Source organism: Hemicordylus capensis, chromosome 6 (assembly GCF_027244095.1).
Source record: "Hemicordylus capensis ecotype Gifberg chromosome 6, rHemCap1.1.pri, whole genome shotgun sequence".
In the NCBI taxonomy this organism is placed as follows: Eukaryota; Metazoa; Chordata; class Lepidosauria; order Squamata; family Cordylidae; genus Hemicordylus; species Hemicordylus capensis.
Window position 1 is genome coordinate 136835368 of NC_069662.1, and position 21094 is coordinate 136856461.

The following is a 21094-nucleotide window of genomic DNA, read 5'->3' on the forward strand; positions in this document are numbered from 1 at the left end:
TGCCTTTCAGCATCTTCCTATATCACTGCTGACTGATATAGGTGTTTCCCATAGTCTGGGAAACATACCAGTGGGGATTCGAACCGGCAGTCTCTTGCTCACGAGGCAAGTTACTTCCCCGCTGCGCCATTTGATACTTTCCATTTATTTGTACTTCTCTCTCCATGTTACTTGCTGATGTTCATGTGGATGTTAACAAAACACAGAATTCAAAATACTAAAACACTGGATTCAGGTGGAGTAAAATGCAGGGAAAGGTTATCACACAGGCCTTTGCCTGATGCTGACTCTATTACTGATGGCTGCTAACGTGTGCATTGTGGCTGCTGGTTTTTATTGTCAGTTGCATGCTTAGAATGTTTTTCAATGTTCATATTTTAGACTTAATTGTACACTGTTTAGACTACAATGCACAAAAGCAATACACCCCAGCATACACAGAGATGGGTGCCTAGAGCACCTGTCTCACGGGGGTATCTCCCAACGCACCATGCTCATCGCATGATGCATTGTGGGATATGTGGAGGTATACCTCTTTGCCAGCATGTCCTAGGAATAGCATGAAATGTGTTTTCCATCTAGCATATGCCCTGAGATCAGGGCTGCTCAGCTTCGGCCCTCCTGCAGATGTTGACCTACACTGGGGATTATGGGAGTTGTAGTCTGAAAACAGCTGGAAGGCTGAAGCTGAGCAGCCCTGCCTTGGATACCTCTCAGTGGTTTGGAAATTGATTAAATAATACCACCATGTTGAAAACATTCCCCACTTTCATAAGAATTAAGCGGTAGTATTAAAATCTCTGTGACTTACGTTGCAAATCAAAAGTTTCAAAACGTATTATCACGACAGCCTGGGGTTTCACTTCTATGATATAATTGCAGTTCAAGTTGTTGTCATATTGGCTGGGAAAGTTAGGAGAGACAATACGACCCGATGAAGCACTGAAATTTGCTCCACACCCTGGATGTAAATAGGAAGGAAGAAATTCAGTTAACTTCTCAAAAGTACAGAACCAAGAATCTACACAAGTCAGGGGTGATTTATTGCTATAAGAATAGAATTGTGAAGACATGCAAAGATTGTATTCTGCTTCTGCATTCAGGCCCTGTGCCATACTTTTCAAGAAAAGTATTAAATTTTTTAATTTAAATTGAATATCAGGGAAGGCATCTGTTATTGCTTTTGAGGGAAGGTATAAATTCAGGGATAAGGAATACAGGAAGCGGCATTCCACTGAATCAGAAAATTGGTCCATCTAGCTATTGTCTACATTAACTGATAGCATATCTTCAGGGTTTCAGGCAGGGTTCTTTTCCAGGCCAACCTGGAGATGCCAGAGATTGAACCTGGGACTTTCTGAACACAAAATGTGTGTTCCACCACTGCATCACAGCCCTGCCTAAGATTATAAAGCTTTTCTCATGAGCAGCCTAATCCAGGTGGGCTTTAGCCGAGGTTAAGAGCATGAGCGCACCCTTAACCCTAGGACTGGGACTGCTTGCAGTCCGAGCATGCACACAAAGATGGGCCTTAGAACTTGTCACATGTTGCATTGTGGGATACGTGGAGGCCAGGACACATCAACCCGGCCCCTGAAGATCCACGCTGTGAGCAGAAGTGCAGATCATGTGGGAGTGTGGTCCGTGCTCCCACCAATGTTGCAGGATCGTCTGGGGGGAAGGTACTTTTGTGCAGCCTTCCCTCACCCGCCTGCCTCCCTCCCCACCTCCCGGTCATGTGAACAGCCTTAATATGTGCCAAAGTTTTAGATTTGATATTTTTATCCTGTCCCTCCAAATGATGCTCACTTTGTATTTACAGTCAATTGATAAATACACTCAGCATTTTAAACGATTCAACCATATAATTTTATCTGAAATTTTTAAACCTAATTCTGCTTGAGGTACTGAGGCTGTTTCTGGGCTGTACCACTTGAGATTTCAGGTCTTGGTGTGATATACTCATATATGTATATGTATGTGTATGTGTGTGTATATAATTTTATATACACACACACACAAATATCTATCTATCTATCTATCTATCTATCTAATATAAATTATATATTATATAAATTATAATTATTATTAATAATAATAATAAATTATAAATTATATAAATTATATATAAATATGTGTGTGTATTTGTTTGTTTGTTTGTTTGTTTGTTTGTTTGTTTGTTTGTTTGTTTTTAAACCAAACCCTATACATACAAAGCTAGATGGTTAGTCTAGAGAAAGGCTGTACAACTTCAGCCCTCCTGCAGAGGTTGGACTACAACTCCCATAATTCCTGACTGTGTTGGCCACTGTGGCTGGAGATTATGGGAGCTGTAGTCCAAAAACAGCTGGAGGGCCAAAGTTGTGCAGCCCTGGTCTAGAGGCTTTCTCCTTGACACTGAATTTCCTGTGTGGAAGGAGATTTTAAAGCTCAAATGCATTAGTTCAAACACAAGGTTACCAACTCACTGGGAACTAGGCCTTAAAAAGCACAACGATTATATAAATTCAAACTGGGCAGCATCCAGACTAAGTAAGTCATGATTAAGTCTCATTGCAATCAATGAGACTTTAGTCATGACTAACTTGTCTGATTGATTTCAATGCTCTTTTGTCATGACTAACTAGTCTGGATGCTGCCCACTGATTTTAATGATGAAGTATGTTTTACATGAACTCTACACAACAGCTCTTGGAGAAAAACGTCTGCTAATCTGCTGTTTATAACACAAAACCCACCACTGCCCCTAAGTGTCAGCAGGTTGAGATAAGGCATGCTTCTCTGGACAGAGCACCACATAATGAAGGCTACTATTGTGATGGCTCCTAAACAACGACTACTACTACATTTGAAAGAAACTTACATTTAGATTCCAACAAAAATTAAGAAAAAAATGTATCAGGGAGCCATACCAGATCATTGCACAACATAGCATCATAATAGTAAAGGCAAGTGAATTCATATATCAAATCATGATATATTGATTCATCATGGAATTCATCATGAGGTGCAGATGCACCTCATTCCAGCCCAGAGATAATCTGAGTTTACTGGATTATTTTATGAGACATCTATTAAATGACTTCCAGGTAAGTTCAGATCATATCTGGATTGGATCTGTCTTGCAAGGCCGTGGCTTGCCATGGCAACATGTCATCAACCTGCATCATTTCATCAGGATGGACAAGGCCCAGTGAATGCCACAAATGATGCCACTGCAGAGAAAAGTGTGTGTGTCCTTAATTTCTCCATGGAAGTGGTGTCAGGGGTACACTATGGCAGCAGGCTAACAGTATTGCTCAGTTAATCCCATTCATATCCGTATTACACAGGAGAAACTCCAATATATGACTTCTTCTTAATTTGATTATAATTCAAACATACAAGGATTCTGTCAACCTCAAACCACAGCTTCAGCCTACAGGAGCCTTCAGATAATTGCTACATATATATAGCATCATAGCAATTTTTGGATTCATAATTACTTACTGCCTATAAAAGATGCAGAAAAGCCATGTCCTGGGATGTCCTGTGACTGAAACACTGTTGTCATCACATTTCTTGGAGCAACAATAGGTCTAGGAGCTGCATTTCCACACCCAATGGCTAATATAGCATCTTCCTGTTCTTCATCACTTCCTTTCAACACCTATGGGAAAGTGTTACTATTTTGAACATCTCCATAAGGCTGCATCATTATTTTCATTGTCACCAACCCCAAGCACAACTCGTTTGTGACAATATACTGGTTTTAATTATCCCCAACAATTGGCACATAAAAGCATGCAGTACATAGACTTCTCTGTTGTCACTGCCATTAAATGCTGCCCATAGCTCTGGTCTAAAAACGCGAATGGTGGAGAAACTGCAGACCCAAACTACTGTGGGGGGGACCTCTTACATCTGGTTAGGGGCATAGCAAGAGGAGAGCTGTTTGTGTTCAGAACATGGGCGGTCCTCCCATCCTCAGCGTGTGCTCAGGTGCACATGCAGCCCCACTTACTTCTTCCAGGAGTGGCTGCAAGTTCCCTCTTCCCCCAGGCCAGGGCTTCTGTGGCGCCAGCCCCTTGAAGTCTCTGCCACTGCCAGCCACCTCCTCAGCCAATGAAAGAAGGATGAACACAGCCCGGAAAGTGCGGCTGAACGAGGCGGGTCTGGATGCTTACCTGGCTGCTTCCATCCTCCTTCCATTTGCTGAGCACATAGCCGATGAAAGGAGGGTGGGCACAGCTGGGTAAGTGGCCTAAGGAGGTGGCTGGCTGCAGCAGCAGTTCACCCAGCTACATCCATCTTCCTTCCACTGGCCAGGCATGAACTGAAGGCAGACAGAGGCGGCAGCAGTGGGAACCCACGGAGGGGGGCAGTTGCTCTCCCACAGCCAAATATAAGACAGCCAACTCTTTAAAAGGTACCTCTTATCCAGTTAGCAGGGGTGGATAGATCTATACTTCTTTCTATCTATCATGCACTTTCCCACTATCGGACACACAAACCAGCCAGACAGATTTTACAATACAATTAAGAACAATCTACTAGATCCACTGAAGTGAAAAATAATAAGCTGCCAGTCACTAGAAGAAAACATGCCCCACCTCCAAACATTAAAAAAGCATTGAAAACTCGAACACAACATTTTACTGTCCAAATCAGGGGTGTGCATGGACCGTTGGTGGTGGTTCAGTCTGAATTCAGTCCGCTCAGACCAAGTAGGAAGGAGAGGAACTAGTGAACATGAGGAACATACTCCCATTGGGCGTTTCATCTAAACTCACCCAAATCTGGTAACCGATACTCAGTCACAACATTTTACTGACTTCCATCCTCAAGATCTGGAAGTCAGGCTGACTTCTTTTAACTTATATGGAAGTCAGGCTGACCTCCAAATCTTGGGGATGGAAGTCAGTACATTGTTGTGATTGAGTATCAGTTACCAGATTTGAGTGAGTTTAGATGAAACGCCCAATGGGAGTGTACTCCTCATGCTCACTGGTTCCTCTCCTTTCTACTTGGTAAGTACTTACAGGTGGTTGTCTGAACTTGCCCATAACCTCAGACTTGTGGGAAAAGAAAGGTTAAGAGCATGATTAGCTTTAATTCACTCTTGAATTTAATCCTATACAGAAAAACCTTTTCAAAAAGTTGTAGGTAGATGTATTAAATCCCATGAGGTGAACAAAATCATATAAAAGTCATCATAGTTGGTTGTAGCCAAAGGTTCCCTTTCTCTAGAGGAAGACCTTTGGATACAACCCAGTGTGGTGATGGTTTTGTGTGGGGTGTTTTTTATTGGGGTGTTTTTTTTGGCGTGGGGGTATTCTTAGAATGTTTTATTGGGGGGGTCACCAGATGCTCGAGTCATCTGGGGAACCTAGGTCTATATTCTCAAATAATCAAGCATGGGCTTAGCTGTTATGTATTGATGACAGCTTTCCTTTTGAAATATATTGAAATATATTGCAATTCTCTCCTTTAATAGCACATCAAATCTTTTTATTCATAGAAGTGCCATTAGTAACTCTTTACTAATTTCCATTGCCTCATTAAAAAAACATTTGTGCATAAACTGACATTTTTGTTAACATATGTACCTCTGCAGTTCAATATGACAAACGTGAACATTAACATTGCCCAGCTTTTGTGTATTTTCCTGGCTTCTAAAAATAAATTCCATTTTGTTCCTTTCACCTTCTGAGCAAAAAGCAGCTACCAAGTTGCTCCCATCTTCCCACATGATGATAAATTATGCCTGCCCTTTATTGTAAGTGGGAGGTGGGTGCTTTGCACAGACTGAGAACAACAATAGGCCACATCTGCCAAATACTTGCAAAAACTCGAAGGAATGGAAAACATTCCCCTCCCTTCAGTTCATGCCTTCCAAACAAGTACAAACTGAATAGCCAGGAAAATATATGTTAATTTTCCTTCTGAACATTTTCAGGTATTTAATTAAAGCAATAATAAAGAAACAGCTTTCATGAACCAATTTATGAGATGGTAATTCATTTAGGATTGTTTCTTTCAATACTTTCCAAACACAGAATAGTCTGCATGAAAAAAAGTTAGTTCTGAAATACCCAACAAAAGTCATGATTTAATTTTTAAGATGAATAGTGCTAGGCACATCCTCTGATACCGATGTCCTGTTCCCAAATCCAGAAGTGTGTGGGCTGGTTGTTATTGCATTGTAAGGGAAAGGCAAAGTGCAGCTGAACAAAAGATACCTTCCTATTTTATTCAGCTACTTTTAGTATTGTTTCAGATGCCCCAAGCCTGAACTTCAGCAATGAAAAAATGATCCAGGACTAAGTTAAAAAGAAAAGGAATTAATTAATCCCTAATTAAAAGACTAAGTGTACTGCTATAGGAATGCTAATTTTGAGATTCCTCATCATCTCTTATCCACAAGTCTTCTGAAACCTTCAATATGACATTGTATTTAGGACTACCACTAAGAAACCTTAGTCAATCTATTGAGGTCATTGGATTAATTGATAAATAAATTGTTCAAATTAATTGATTAAGAAAAAGAAACAATGGGCTGTTTTCTCTTCTAATTGCTCGTAGCTTGAATGAAAGAAGCTCACACAAGGGGATCAACAAGGCGAAGGGGTGGGTTTTTTCTGCTGATCTCCCCTTCCCTCAACAGCCCATTGTGCCACCTAAAATCTGTTCATAAGGCTTGGGGGTGGGGGTGGGAATGCTCCAAAGCAGGATACTGTGTGATCTGGGGGACTGCAGTAGGAACAGGCTATTGGCAGAAGAGGAGGGGAATAGCTGCTCCCCATCTCATGAACAGAACTTCTGTTTGTGCTACTAGGATTTAGTATACAACTCATTTGTTTTAAAGGGGAAAAAACCCACCTTGTCTTTGATAATATGATGTATGCACATGGAGTTTTTATAAGTAAATGTATTACAAAAAATTAAAACTATTTAAAAACTGCTGACTAGTTAAACAGAAGGTTGACCTTTTTAGTAAAAATGTTTTGATTAATCTGTCCAATTAATCTACTTAATGCTAAATCTATCCATTTAATCTACTAAATGCTGCAGCCCAATTGTAATCATGATAATGGTTCTAAGCCTATATTGTTGCTGCTGTTGCTGGTACATATCACCAGCCTGATCCCCAGGCTGGCTTCACCAGCCCAAAAATGCTTGGACCAAAAGTGCATTAATTATTATGGCAGCCCACAGCATAGCCAAAACATGATGTTTACATACCTTCACAAAGCTGCCCTGACACTGTCCATTACTATCTGGAATCTGGAAGTTTTCATCAAAGGTTATCTCCAAATGGCTGCTTTCATGAGAAATGATTCTCCATGCACATCTGATGTTACTAGGGAAGTTCTGTGGCCAATGGGGAGAACTGATGGTACCGTTTTCTGAATGCAGAATCCCACCACATCCTGCAAGAGAGGTGAATGATTATAGAAGCAATCAAGGGGCAGAAAACAGATTCAGTTAGTCATGAGTAAGCCCCACTGAAATAAGTGAGACAAATTAGTCATAACTAACTTAGTCTGAATCCTGCCCAAGCTTTTTAGAAACGTGTGAATAGAATATAATTTTCCCTGCAATGTACAATATTTTCCTAATGAGAATTGAGACCCATTTTCATGGCTAGTTCTGGTGCAGCAGTATCTTATTATGTTGACTTTAGCTGCTGGTACCAGATGCGGAATCAGTCATGGATGACTTGTTTGCTTATATAAAACTATTTTCTGCTTTTGTTCTATAATACAAAGCAGCACACAGAAACAATCAGCAAGAATCACTAGATTAAAATACAAAACCAGGAGCAAGTATCATTAGATAAGATAGCAGAGAGATCAAACAAATTATAGGAAAACCAACTGAAATAAGTGAGTTTTAGCTAACTGCCCAAACACTCCCAAACAGAGGGCTAATGGGATATATTGTGGAAAGTTATTCTATTACCAGTAGGTGGGGGCAGCCACTGAGAAGGCCCTCTCCAGAGGTGCATGTAGGTAATTTTGGAGCCTGGATCTAAAGGCCTTTGGAGGCTGTCTCTCCCCTGCAAATTAAGCATCATCATGCTTCGCCAGGCAACCACACCACCCAGGACAGACTAAAGAGGATTTGGGGGCCCCAAGGGGGTGTGGAGGCCCTGGACTTCGGTCCCAAAGTCCAGGGGTAAGAGCACCTCTGGCCCTCTCTTGCACAGCCACCAGATGAACTTTGTTAGGAGAAAGCATTCATTGGGAGGGGTGGGGCTTCTTGAGATGTACTTATGGGCAGATCCCCGCAGGAGGCATGTAGGTACACCCCTACCAGTGGGGTATTCTGGTTATTTGCAAGGGTGTGCTAACACTCAATTCAGGAAGAGTTTGCATGTGCTACCAGCCACAAGCAGCTGCCTTCACTAGCATCTCACACCACCGCTCCATAGTTAGTGCAAGCAGCAGCTATCACATTGAAGCCGGACATGCAAATGAGTTCTAGCACTAAAGACAGTCAAAACAATATTTTAAGAGAATCGAAGGAGATATCTCAGAGCCATTGTTGCTCATGGTTATACACTCATTATTTTTGATCAGCTATTATTTCTGTTAGGGATCTTGCAGGTTTTAGACGCTCCACAAACACTTGTAACACCTGGAAAACCAGGAATGTCAGTGGAATATTTTAAAAAAGAAAAGAAGGGGGGTATGCATGTATCATGGACTATGATGTTCTATCATACTACCTTCTTCTTTCTCGGGGGGAAACTACTCTCACACATTTCTAGTCTAAGAGGAAATATACAACAAATGTGACGTGTGCCTGTGGCCGAAGAAGAAGAAGGAGAAGGAGAAGGAGAAGAAGCAGCAGCAGCAGCAGAGGCATCCCTGAAAATTCTTCACTTGCTTTTGCCCTCCTGGATACCACTACAATCTTCTGGTTGAGGTGGTACCCCAAAGGGCAAAGTAGGATAGGAGATAGATGGATTTCCAGGGATCCTTCTTTATCTTAGCTTTATTTTAGCCAGTATGCTAGTTGCTTTCAGGGAGTAGATGCAATTAAAGCATAAAAGGGTGTGATATTAAAACCTCAATTGCTGGAATACCTGCCAACATGTCCTGATTTTCCTATTCACCTGAATGGGGATAAAGGGACATGTTGGCAGGTGTGAAAGAATTAGAGACATGTGGGCAGGTGTGAAGAGGAGCAGAAAAGTAAGATTATGATCTCTTTAACCAAAATTATTTCTTATTGTGGAAAAAGAGGTACTTGATTTTTCTTTTCCAGTAAGGTATCCAAAGATGGGAAGGCTTCTACAGCACACAACCACATCTATACATAGAAAGGAAGGAATTAATGATAGCTTTTCACTTGCCTAAAGAATCTGCAGTCCATGTTGCATAGAAGCCATCTCCCTGCATAGAGTGGTCAGAAATGAAATTTACTAATAATTGATTGGAGCCTGACTGAATGGTACCAGGCGATGTTCTTCCACAATATCGTCCTATGACAGGAGAGGTAGGAGATCCACCATTCAGAATAGTTACTGAATCCCAGAGACAGCCCCTGTGCATTTCAACTGCAAAATTCACGAAAGTAAGCTGAGGACAAACAATAAGACAATATTGTGAACATGCATTTGCAAAAATGTGTCAGAAACAAAGCTATCAAGTGTTGCTAAAAGTCATAGTTCAACTAAATGAACAGGTAATATACTCAACAATTAGAAAAGATGAATCTGGTAGTTTGATATTTGGTTCTACTGGTGTTATGGACAGAAACTCAACTTTTAAAATCTGATTGGTTCCATTTTTTATTTGTCTACAGTTTTTAAAAAACCAATTTATCTAAATTATCAAAAAGCTCAAGGCAGTATACAAAAATAAAATGGTAGGTCTAAAGTATTTTCATTTTGGATCAAAGGAGGGTTTTTTTCCCCTTCTACAAAGATAATTTCTCATTTAATTTTATATATGGTAACCACTATCTCCCAAGGAACTTTTCTTTCTTTCTTTCTTTCTTTCTTTTTGTACCAACTTGATTTAAATAAATAGAAATTGCAATATGTTCAGCTGTTATCTTACTCAACTTTCATTCTTTCCAACAGAGCAGAAGGTGGTAAATGTAATTAATGTGATTAGTGATAAGTAGTAACCGACACAGTACAGTGGCTTTTTAATGGTCACTCCAACACAATATTAAACTGGAAACTTCAAGTGTTCATAAGCAAATTGCTTTTGTAAAAACAAATGACCAGTTCTATAGATCTGAACACAAGACTTCATGGGCAGATACACCTTAAGACAGTTCACAGACTCGCTAAGAGGGTAGGACGTGCATCCTACCCAGCTTTGGGAGCTGTGAGTGCTCCCAGTTCTTGATCATCTGTTAGCAAACAACTTCTAGGAAGAGCGGGGAGTGATTGTCTGGAGCAAGGTAGGATGGTTTTTTCCTTAATGTCGACTCCTGGTGACCACAGAGCCCTGTGGTTGTCTTTGATAGAATATAGGAGGGGTTTACCATTGCTTCTCCCACGCAGTAAGAGGTGATGCCTTTTAGCATCTTCCTATATCCCTGTTGCCCAACATAGGTGTTTCCCATAGTCTTGGTAACATACCAGCGGGGATTCGAACCGGCAACTTCTGGCTTGGTATTCAAGCCATTTCCCTGCTAACAGAAAATTAGGAGTCCATCCAGCTCCAGAAGATAAGCATCTTAGGGATGTGCAAACTGGTTCGGGGGTTCGTGGTTCGATGGTTCAGTTTGGGGGTTCGGGGGGTTTGGAGTCAAACCAGCCCACCCACCCCCGGTTCCATCTGGACCAGAACTGAACCCCCGCACCAGTTCACAAACTTTTTTAAAAAAATTAAAATTAAATGTTTTAGTACTGTAGCCCCTTGGGGTGCTTCCTAAAGGCGTGTGGGGAGGGGGTCCCACAAAGGTTCCCCTTCCCCCCTCCGCCAGCCTCATTTATCACTGCCACGGCCCATAAAACCTCCATTTTTGGCCCGTTCAGGCCTCTGTAAATCAGCACAGTGGCCATTTTGCCTGCCGCTGTGCATGCAGCCCGAACCGGTGAGGGGGGTTCAATGGGGGCTGGACCAAACTTGCCCAGTCAGGTTCGAGTGCAGTTTGCACTCGAACCGAACCAGGCTAGCCAGTTCCATGCACACCCCTAAAGCATCCTACCCTCTTAGCAATCCTGTGAACTGCCTCTTTGTCTCTTAAATCTGTGTCACTATCTACGTAAAATGTATAACATTATTTGCATTAGAGATTAGTCTATTATTTCTTTAACTGAGAATTAACACAATTGTGATTACATAGGAAGCTGCTTCATACAGGATAAGTTCAGATGTCACAGAACCAAGTCCACATTGCAAAGAACATAAAAGTCGCTTTGTTGTCTAAATGTTGATTACATGATTGTATAACATAAGGAGAAGCAGAACATGGCTTACATTTATGGTATGCCCCTCTGGTGCTACCAATAGCCAGGAACAATGACTTGAACTGTTGTACGGCTGTGGGTAGTTAGGACTTAAGATAATCCCACCTTCAGCTTCCTGTACACCACCACAGGCTGAAATGAAATTTGAGGTATTTGAAGAAACCTTAGTGCACAGCCAACAGAAATACAAACATGGCAATCTTACAGTTTTCTCTTATACAACTTCTAAGTGATTACACAGGAAAGCGCTGTACTCACTTTTTGAGAAATTACCAGGAAACTGGAAATAGGTGATTGCAGTACAATAATATACAAGAATAAAAAACAAAACCAGAAGTCAGGGAGAATTAGATGCCTTTCAAACACCATCGGTTATATTCAAAGAAAGCTGGTCATGTCCATGTCCCATTAAAAGTAACAGGACTTATGTTAATCATAACTAATTTGTCTTTTCAATGGTGTTTAAGTCATCACTAACTTCCTTTCTTAGGATACAACTCAATGGAAGAAATGCACTGCAGGGTTTAACACCTAAGAGTTAAAATGACCATGCTGAGTTTCCAGCATTATGTTCAAGCTTAAGAATTTTTCCAAATTTGTCCATACTGCTAGTTATGCATATGCATGGATAGTCGGTAATTCTAGTATAACCAGCATAATCTGTTGGAATTGTCATTTACAACATGAAAATAACATTCAACTTACGTTGAGATAAGTAGTGGATAAAGAATCCTTTGTCTGCATGTTCCTCATTACTCACAAATTGTATCCAGATCTCTGGAGCTGCTACTAGTAGTGGCTCTTCAGGTGCCCCACGGCCACATAGCCTGTATAAGAGCTGTCCATCAGAATCCCCTAGGTAACAACATTATGTTATGAAATATCTAAAGCCAATTAAAACAGTCTCCCTAAAAACAAGCAACGATATAAAGGTGTAGCACCTTAGCTTCTTGAAAAAATCTCTTTATTATTCATTGATAATAATGGTTGAATTGTATTTTGTGAGTTTACAATGACCAGATTTGGCTTTCCCTAGCCAAAGAACATTGATATTTAGTTATGGCTTCACAAAAAGAACGTAAGAAGGAATAATCTGCTCTGCAGTCCTTGTCTCAGTTCTGTCCAATACAAATAAATAAAACTGATCTGGATTGGTCTACTATCCATTTCAAAAGTGAATTCATGAATTTCAGTTTATTGGGTAAACCTTTATTAATGCAGATGAAGCCATCATATTATTCAGTAACGAAATGAAGATATCGTTCTGTGACTGTAGTCCAAAAAATTAAGTCTCACTGACTGTAAAAGCTTTACAGGGTTAGCTCTTGAACAAAGTATAAGCTAATCAGGTTCTCATCAGTAATTAGTTACTCGTGTCTTTTTTTCTTTTTTTAAACAATTAGCTCTCATTTCTAAAATGTTGTTATATCCGTTTACTGAGACATCACTGGCTCAGTCTTCCAGCAAACAAATCAGCTCTAACCTAGTTCTCACTTCTTATCATTTAGAAGCCATTTCTGTGAGAACTTTGTGCCAATCATTTTAAGAATGGCTACAGCCGTATATGTGAAAGAAGGTGTTTAACAGCTCCTCTGAATAGGTAAGGTTAGGAATTTCAGGATCTGGAGCAGGTGTACATTTTAATATTTGACCAAGGGCACCAAAATGCCTAGGACCACTTCTGGCACCAACCATTCATTAGAGGAAGCATTTATCAAGTGGCTCCAGATTGTTGGAACCTACCCAATCGAATCTCTAAGTAGTCATTCTGGCAGTTTATGTGCTGTTCCAATCGGAAATCTTGAAAGAGGAGGGAAACAGTTGTGATGGATGGATGTGGATTCCGGATGACCCATTCGCAATTCAGGTTGTTTGTATAATTGCTGATGGCATCGTATCCAGGAGAAGTGAGGTTCCCACCATCTGAACTGAGCAGAAGTCCACCACACACTGAAGGAACAAAACACAATTTGTAGAAGTTATGGATAGTATGGGGAAACCAATAATTATGCAGTGAATCCATAGTGACTATTCTGACAACATGAAATACAGGGATTTATAATTATGCACATATTCCATATTTTGTACAAATATTATTCTATGAGTGGCCCCCAAGCCACTCTTCTTGGAATACTATTAGTGTTTAACTCAATTTTCACATTTGTGAACAGAGCATGATGAAATTAGTTCTCTGCTTCTTCTAAAATACCCAGAAATGTAGACAGCACCATTGTCCAAACCAGCCAGAGATTTATTGCTATTTCTAATATTATTTTGCCCTACCTGCCCCTTTAAAGGCTGGGAAACTTAAGCAAAATAAAATTAGTTTAGGAAAAAGTCTTCATAATGTTGGAGCAGTTGTCAGATTAGTGTCTGCAACACCAGGAATAGTGGTCCACTAAAGTGACTGTCAACTCTGTATGACTAGGGTTGGAACAATATTTCTCCAAAGCAACATTCAAAAGAGAATTTCAGGGTTCCTCCAAGGAGAAACTGAAATTGGAAAAGGAATTTAAGGGTTCCTACTGCCCCTGAATATATTTTATTACCTGCATCTTCTTCAGAAGAATATGTAATTCTGAAGCTTCCTTCTGCATCATTATGGCTTGTTACCAAAATTACTGATATCTTGTTTCCAGAGGATTTAACCTGAGTGCCTGCGATCACCATGCCACACAACTTGGATAGCCTGGGTGTATGTTCCCCAAAACCGTTGTGAATCTGTTTGCCAAAATAAAACATATAAGGACCATCAATATATTTAGAAGCTTTATTTAAGTCCTCATGCGAATGCATGAGTCAAAATTATTGAAAATGCATAGAAGAGGGAGGAAGACAGAAGTCAGCACGAGGCAGGTGCAAGGCTGACATGAGGCGACAGAAGGCGGTGCGAGGCCATGTGTAGCCACCCAGGGGTGTATTGGAATAAAAACCGGCCCCCCACCCAATTGAGTTTGACACCCCTGCTCTATGGCATAAAGAAGTGGTGGCATTCAAGTTCGGCATGTCACCCCCACAACCCCGCAATCTCTACCCCCAAGGCACTGTTGCAGCCTTTGGGGAGGGGTCATAGTTCAGTGGCAGAGTCCATGCTTTGCCTGCAGAACATCCCAGGTTCAATCTCTGGCATCTCTAGGTAGGACTGGAAAAGACCCCAGCCGGAAAAGACTCTTGAGAGCCACTGCCTGGCGGTGTACATATGAGTACAGAATAGGGGGAATACTGTATCGTCAGTGTAAGGCAGCTTCATATTTTTAGCCTGCCTGCCTTCCATGTTCCCAACCCACAGTAAGATGTAAAACTTTGATTCAACGCTGCACCAGCGAGAAAAAGAGGGACAACAGGCCCTATTGTAGCAATACGCTAAGTGTATAGAAGGAGTGGGGAGCCATGTCCCTTTGTAAACAAAGTCATCCTTGCCAAAAAGGCCGTAAGGTTATAAGAGGTATAAAAGGTAAAGTTGTGCTGTCAAGTCGGTGTCAGCTCCTGGAGACCACAGAGCCATGTGGTTTTCTTGGTAGAATACAGGAGGGGTTTACCACTTCCATCTCCTGCACAGTATGAGATGATGACTTTCAGCACCTTCCTATATCGCTGCTGCACAATACAGGTGTTTCCTATAGTCTGAGAAACCTACCAGTGGGGATTCGAATCGGCAACCTCTTGCTCCCTAGGCAAGTTATTTCCCCACTGCACATTTAGGTGGCTTTATAAGAGGTATAGAATGGTAAATTACCACACAGAGGTAATTTTGTGAGGTCCCTGCATGATGTCTGTCTAAATAGACAAGCTATATAGGCAAGCAAACTAATATTTATTTTTCACACTTACAGCCACATAATCTGAATTGCAATTCTGGTTGGAGCCAAAATTCATGTCACTGATAGTAAGAGTGACCCGGTGTCCCAATGGCACCATGATTCTCCATTCACATCTTAGTTTGTGGGGATAGGAGTTTGGATAGTTGGGGGAAGTAAATGTCCCGGTAGTGCCACGAAGTTCACCTCCACACTCTGGAGCAAGAGAAAATAGTAATCAGTTCTTCACAGATAAGTGTTTTCTTGAAGAATGAAACTAAGTGTTGCATCCAAAAGTTATCTTTCTCCGGAGAAGCCTAGATGCAATGCATTGCAAATAGTGATTCTCAGGAAACAATGAATTAAGAGGAATGAGGAAGACTAAGACCTCTACAATAGCTGCATCCTTTCTGTACTTCTTCTCATTTCACAATCAAGTTTGAAATGAAAACCAATGTATCTTGTGGTATATCTCTTATCTATAAATGCTGTATCTTGACGCACAAATAATCCTACTAGAATAGCAGCCCACTATCATGACATAATAAGCAACACTCAAAGTATAAACTGTTAAAAATTTGAACTTGATTAGATAAATATGGTGCCCTACTTGTTATAAATGAAAACTGTGCATGTTTGCATGCAACGGAAACTTGGTATGTTTGGAAAATATACGAAAATTTTGCACCTAACCTTCAGCGCTAGCAGCGAAATGCAGTCTAAAGCCCGGAGCATTGATAGATCCATCAGTGACAAACTTGATATAAACCATGTTGCCAGAGGTGTCCAAAGCATTGGGTATGTCGCGACCACAGTATTTACCTAATACATCCCCTAGGTAAGCAAAAAACAGAAAGCAAAAAGGAGGATGATCTTGTAAATTGTTATTCATGGCTGACATTCAGCACAGTCTACTGCAGGCGGTTCTTGAGCCACTGCACGGGGTCCGAAACAATGCCTGTAGTGTTGTGGAATAGGGCTGGTACCCTACTACTTAGAACTGTGCAATTGCAGTTGCACAGTTCTACGCTCATTATTTCCAACAGGCTTAGTATCACCCAACTGCAATTACATAATTTGAAGTAGTAATGCACCTTGTTCTGCCACACTGGTGGTCATTGGCACAGTGGTGTGAGAGATTCTGAACTGCCCACATTAGGCTGCACTTAAGGTCAACTAATGTATTTAATTTTTTAGTTATACTTTGTATAATCTAATGGTTCAGAGAGAGTGACAGATTATAAGCTATAATAGCTCTATGCCAATTTAATCTTGACCATAGTTGGCAGGGAAGAAACAGCATTGCTGGTTTGAAACGATCAGCTATGTTTTTTTTAACAAAGCAAAAACCTGGGGAATACCTGCACGATTTCCCTTTAGCTTGACTTGCTAATGTGTTCTTCAGTCCATTTTGTGCTCTGCCAAGTGACTCACCCTTCACATTTAAAACCCAGAGCTACACTATGCAGTGCAGTGGCAGCCAAGTGCAGGATTGGGTGCAAGGTTCATCCCATTGCTTTGCTGCTGAGAGCTAGTCTTGGGCGCTTTCCAGATTGGACCTTGCAACGGGGTCACGTCCCATCTCGGAAGTGTGCTTCCACACTTCCTGCGTCATGACACTGCAGTCCCTACGCGGACAGCAGGGTGCCATTCACATTTCCAATGCCTTGTTTCGAATTTAATCGCTGCGATATAGAGCTAGGACATCGTAGATCCGGTGTTAAGAAGTTGCTGTTTTTTCGGGTTGTTCGTTTCTGTGAGACTGCTCCCCCTACTGTTTATGTTTTGAATGTGATTTGCCTGAACGGAGACATTTTGTCGCTGTTGAGCAGCTATTCTGGAAAGTGCCTTGGTCTTTGTGCTGAGGTAGCAGCAACCTTTTGTAATGATGGGACTGGGGGGAAATCTTCCCACTTGTAATTGCTATGCAAGTGATTTTTTATTTTTATTTTTTGAATGGGGGGAGATGTTAAATGAGAGCACTGGCCTTGTGTGATATCTTATGGGTTATAACAAGGGCTCTATCTGCTTAACAATGATAGATGATTTCCTCAGCAAACAAAGATATAGCAAGGAGCATTGGGGAGGTTGGGCAGGCAGGTGTAGAAGACAAGGGCAGTTGTACCCTGATGGTAACGTCCAGGATGTGGCTGTAGCTGTTGAGGCATAAGCTTGTATTTCATCAGCAATTACTATAAAGGGAGACAGTATCAGGCTGTTAGTCTTCTAGGCCAAGACATCAAGGAAAGGATGTCAGTATTGTTTCACAAACCTGAAGCATTATATTCTCGAATTTCCAAGTAGTCATTTATACACTCGGATGAGTTCTGAATATCCAGTGCTTCAAAACGAATGGTGAGATAATGGCCCATAGGTCCACGAAGAAACCATTCACACAGCAAATTGTCTGGATAGTGATGTCCAGGAAATCCAACGCTTTCAACAAACCCATTTTGTCCTGTCAGTGTTCCACCACATTCAGCTGCAAAGAAACACAATGCTATTCAGCAGTCCTTTAACCAGGGATCCTCAACGTTGGGCCCCCAGATGTTAGTGGACTTCAACTCCCATAATCCCAAGCCCCAGTGGCCTTTGGTTGGGGATTATGGGAGTTGAAGTCCAATAACATCTGGGGGCCCAGCGTTGAGAATCCCTGCTTTAAACTGTATCTTTCTTGTTGTAAGCTGCTTTGACTTTTTTTTTTTTTTTTAAGAAAAGGCATTCTATAAATAAGTATAAATAAAACAAATACCTCTTGAATACTTGGCATTGAATCCAGCCTGTGTGTTTGTACCATCTGACCGAAACCTCATATACAGGGTAGCACCAGAAGATCTTTGAATGCCTGGCAGAGCATTCCCACACAGCCTGGCAATCACTGGGGCATTGGAATCAGCACCATCTCGCAATTCAAGGTAACTTAATGTGCAGCTAAAAGGAATGTATTTATACATTTAAATGAAAAAGATTTTGCCTTTGTAATATTTCAGGAAGTATCTGAAACATGGAAGAAACCACCTTCAGTGAATGACATGTTAGCTCATTTTAAAAGGATCAGAAAATATAAAGACCGTGACAAAGAGGTTAGCAATCAATAACACCTAGGGCCATCTGAGATCTAAATCAATTACGGAGAAAGAAATCTGCAGCTTGCTTCAAAGTTCTTTATTCTCTGGTTTGAATTATAAGTGGGGTGGAAAGCTTTGAGACTAGACCTCAAAACAGAATTTAGAATGCTTAATTCCTTACATGCCAACAATTAATGCAATGAGTTTGATCAAGCATCTTTTATGCCTTTCAGTTAAATCACTGTAGGGAGAGTGAACAGACCTTTCTTCAAATGGATACGATTGTGAAATTGGCTACATGATAAGGATTATATTCCATCATTAAAATTAAACAGGAAAGGAGTTTTATGGTATATAATTGTCCCAGAGAATCAGTACATGGTTCCAGGGTGGGGGAGGGAGGGAGGGTGCACACACAGAGAAGTATGAAGGAAAGGAATAAAGGTAAAGAAAAATAACCTCACTCCTGTTATTTCTTAGTGAAATATACCAGGCATACACATCTGAAAATATAAAGGTGAATCCTTACTCCTGTTCAGAAAATTCTTTGTACTGAATTTAATTTATAATTTAATAACATCTTCTAACTGGGACATATTTAAGGTTGCTTGATACTTAGGAACATAGAAACATAGGAAGCTGCCATATACTGAGTCAGACCATTGATCTATCTAGCTCAGTATTGTCTTCACAGACTGGCAGCTTAAATGAACTTAAGGAATAGAAAAATGCAGGCTGCTTTTTGGTCACTATGTTCCTCAGAACTTATACCAAAGAGAACATGCCTATGTCAAGCAATCAATTGACACACTCCCACTCCCACTGGTGTGATTCATGTAGCTTGAAGAAGAACACAGTAATCAGCTAAAGCAAAAATGTCACTTTTTCCTTGTGTGGCTAAATGTTTTGTACTTCTAGCATTCTCAGGGATATGGACCAGCACTGGCGCAAGACAAAATATATTTGGAAATGGCACAGAAGTGGGCAAGTGCATTTCTGGAGCAGCAAATTTTATCCCATGTGTTAGATTTCTAAAGAAAAAAATAATATTTCCTTTAGAAATAGTTTTCACATTATTGTTCCCACCCTAAACTTAAATGGAAAAGAGCTCATGGAGAATTGCTCTCAATGGTGTTCTTACCCTAGACTTTGAGGCCGAAGTCCAGGGCCTCCACACATCCTGAGGGCCCCCAAATCCTGTTTAAACTGTCCTGGGTGGTATGGCCACCACTGGCCCGCACTGCACCAGGCAGCTGAGTGTGATTATGACCTGCACCATGTGCTTTAGAAACAGAGGGGGAAGTGGGGAAAGAAATATGTGGGATGGAAATATATTAAATTGAGTGTTGAAATGTTTCTGCTAATGCATATTTGCATGAATATACCTGTTTTTTAAATTCTTACATTCTTGTGAGTTCAGTTGCTGTTTGTGTCCTCAAGAACCCATGTGTTAAAAATACTGTGTTTGTCATGGTGTGTGTGTGGGGGGGGGGGATTATGCTTAACTTGCAGTTGGAGGTGGAGGGCTCCAAAGGCCTTTAGGTCCAGGCTCCAAAATTACCTAAGTGCACAGCAACCCACTAAGCAACCCACTAAGTAACCCACAATCCACTTAAGTGCACAGCAATCCACTAAGTGCACAGCAATCAGTTTGAGAGGTGCCACTGTGCTTTTGTGGATTTAATTGTTAACATAAAACAAAATAAAACAAAATAAATAAAAACATGGCTGTTCTTCTAGAATGATCTGTCTTTTCCTTGACCGCCAGGTATGTCACCTGTTGACTGCCTGAATTTTAGGTAGGAGAAAGCCTGGATGAGCTGGTGCACCATGCAGTCAACAGGTGACATACTGTCTAATGTTGTGCATGTAAGGAGGAAGAGATGATGTATACTGATTTCCCATTCCCACTACTGCCCCCCAAGCTCCCTGAAAATGTGTCCCTGAAGGTCCCCCAACCATCAGAGACATATTTTCAAGGGACATTGAGAACAGCAGAGGAAAGAGAGGGGTTGGGGAAAAATTGTCTCTCGCCCCTTGTGTGTGCGAAACATTCTTCTGATAAAAACATTCATCAATCAGTGTGTTGCCCACTGTGACAGAAGTGAGTGCACCAGGATTTCTCAGACTGTCAAGGCAAGATGTCCTCCTGTCCACATCATAGACAGCAATGGGGATACAGGGATAGAATTAGCTGTCCTGACAAGCAACCTACCCCCACCCCGCCCCATCATGCCCCAATGCTTGACCCCAGTGGTAGCTTGAAAGAAAGGCACTTTATTTTCAATGCCTACTTAAGTGTCTACATCTGATTTAGGTTAAAATAAACCAAGTTTGATCATGATGTCCAAACCAACCAATCTTGATTTACTGTAACCCATTTACAGTTATTTAAATAACCTGTGATCAGAAACCAAGGCTTGAAGTGAGTTACAAATCACAGTTTATTTCAAGTAAGTAGGTTAGAATACATTAGGTATGGATGTAAATCAGAAGGAAACACTTGTGAGGGCATGAGGGGAGGTACACGTGCTCCTGAAGTTTGGAGGCATCGTGCAGAGCTGGACGTTAAATGAGATTCCATATGAGGCCTGAACCAGTCCAGTGTGTAAATACCTGGGTGAAGGCTCTATATCAAACTGATCTTCAAACTGCAGCTCCACTGCTTTTCCATAGGGAGCAATTATGGTCCAGACACAATCAGCATGTGGTGGATAATTACCAGGATAGTTGGGTGAAGAGACAAATCCAGAGGGGCTGGATTCACTGATATAGATATTCCCTCCACAAGCTAGAAACAGAAAAATATT

The 21094-nt window shown here is 41.1% G+C and overlaps 1 protein-coding gene across 1 annotated transcript in view; it reads right to left on the reverse strand.

Annotated features, from left to right (window-relative positions):
* The window catches only part of CUBN (cubilin), a 231537-nt gene that overhangs the window by 39302 nt on the left and 171141 nt on the right, over nucleotides 1-21094 (reverse strand). Inside the window, exons 44-56 of the mRNA XM_053264705.1 lie at nucleotides 20901-21075; nucleotides 17969-18147; nucleotides 17489-17698; nucleotides 15910-16050; nucleotides 15251-15432; nucleotides 13969-14140; nucleotides 13163-13369; nucleotides 12125-12274; nucleotides 11430-11551; nucleotides 9344-9569; nucleotides 7225-7412; nucleotides 3490-3649; nucleotides 812-961 (exon numbers count right to left, since the gene is read on the reverse strand). Of these exons, the coding sequence (XP_053120680.1) occupies nucleotides 812-961; nucleotides 3490-3649; nucleotides 7225-7412; nucleotides 9344-9569; nucleotides 11430-11551; nucleotides 12125-12274; nucleotides 13163-13369; nucleotides 13969-14140; nucleotides 15251-15432; nucleotides 15910-16050; nucleotides 17489-17698; nucleotides 17969-18147; nucleotides 20901-21075 (2262 nt within the window). The remainder of the gene's footprint in view (nucleotides 1-811; nucleotides 962-3489; nucleotides 3650-7224; nucleotides 7413-9343; nucleotides 9570-11429; nucleotides 11552-12124; nucleotides 12275-13162; nucleotides 13370-13968; nucleotides 14141-15250; nucleotides 15433-15909; nucleotides 16051-17488; nucleotides 17699-17968; nucleotides 18148-20900; nucleotides 21076-21094) is intronic.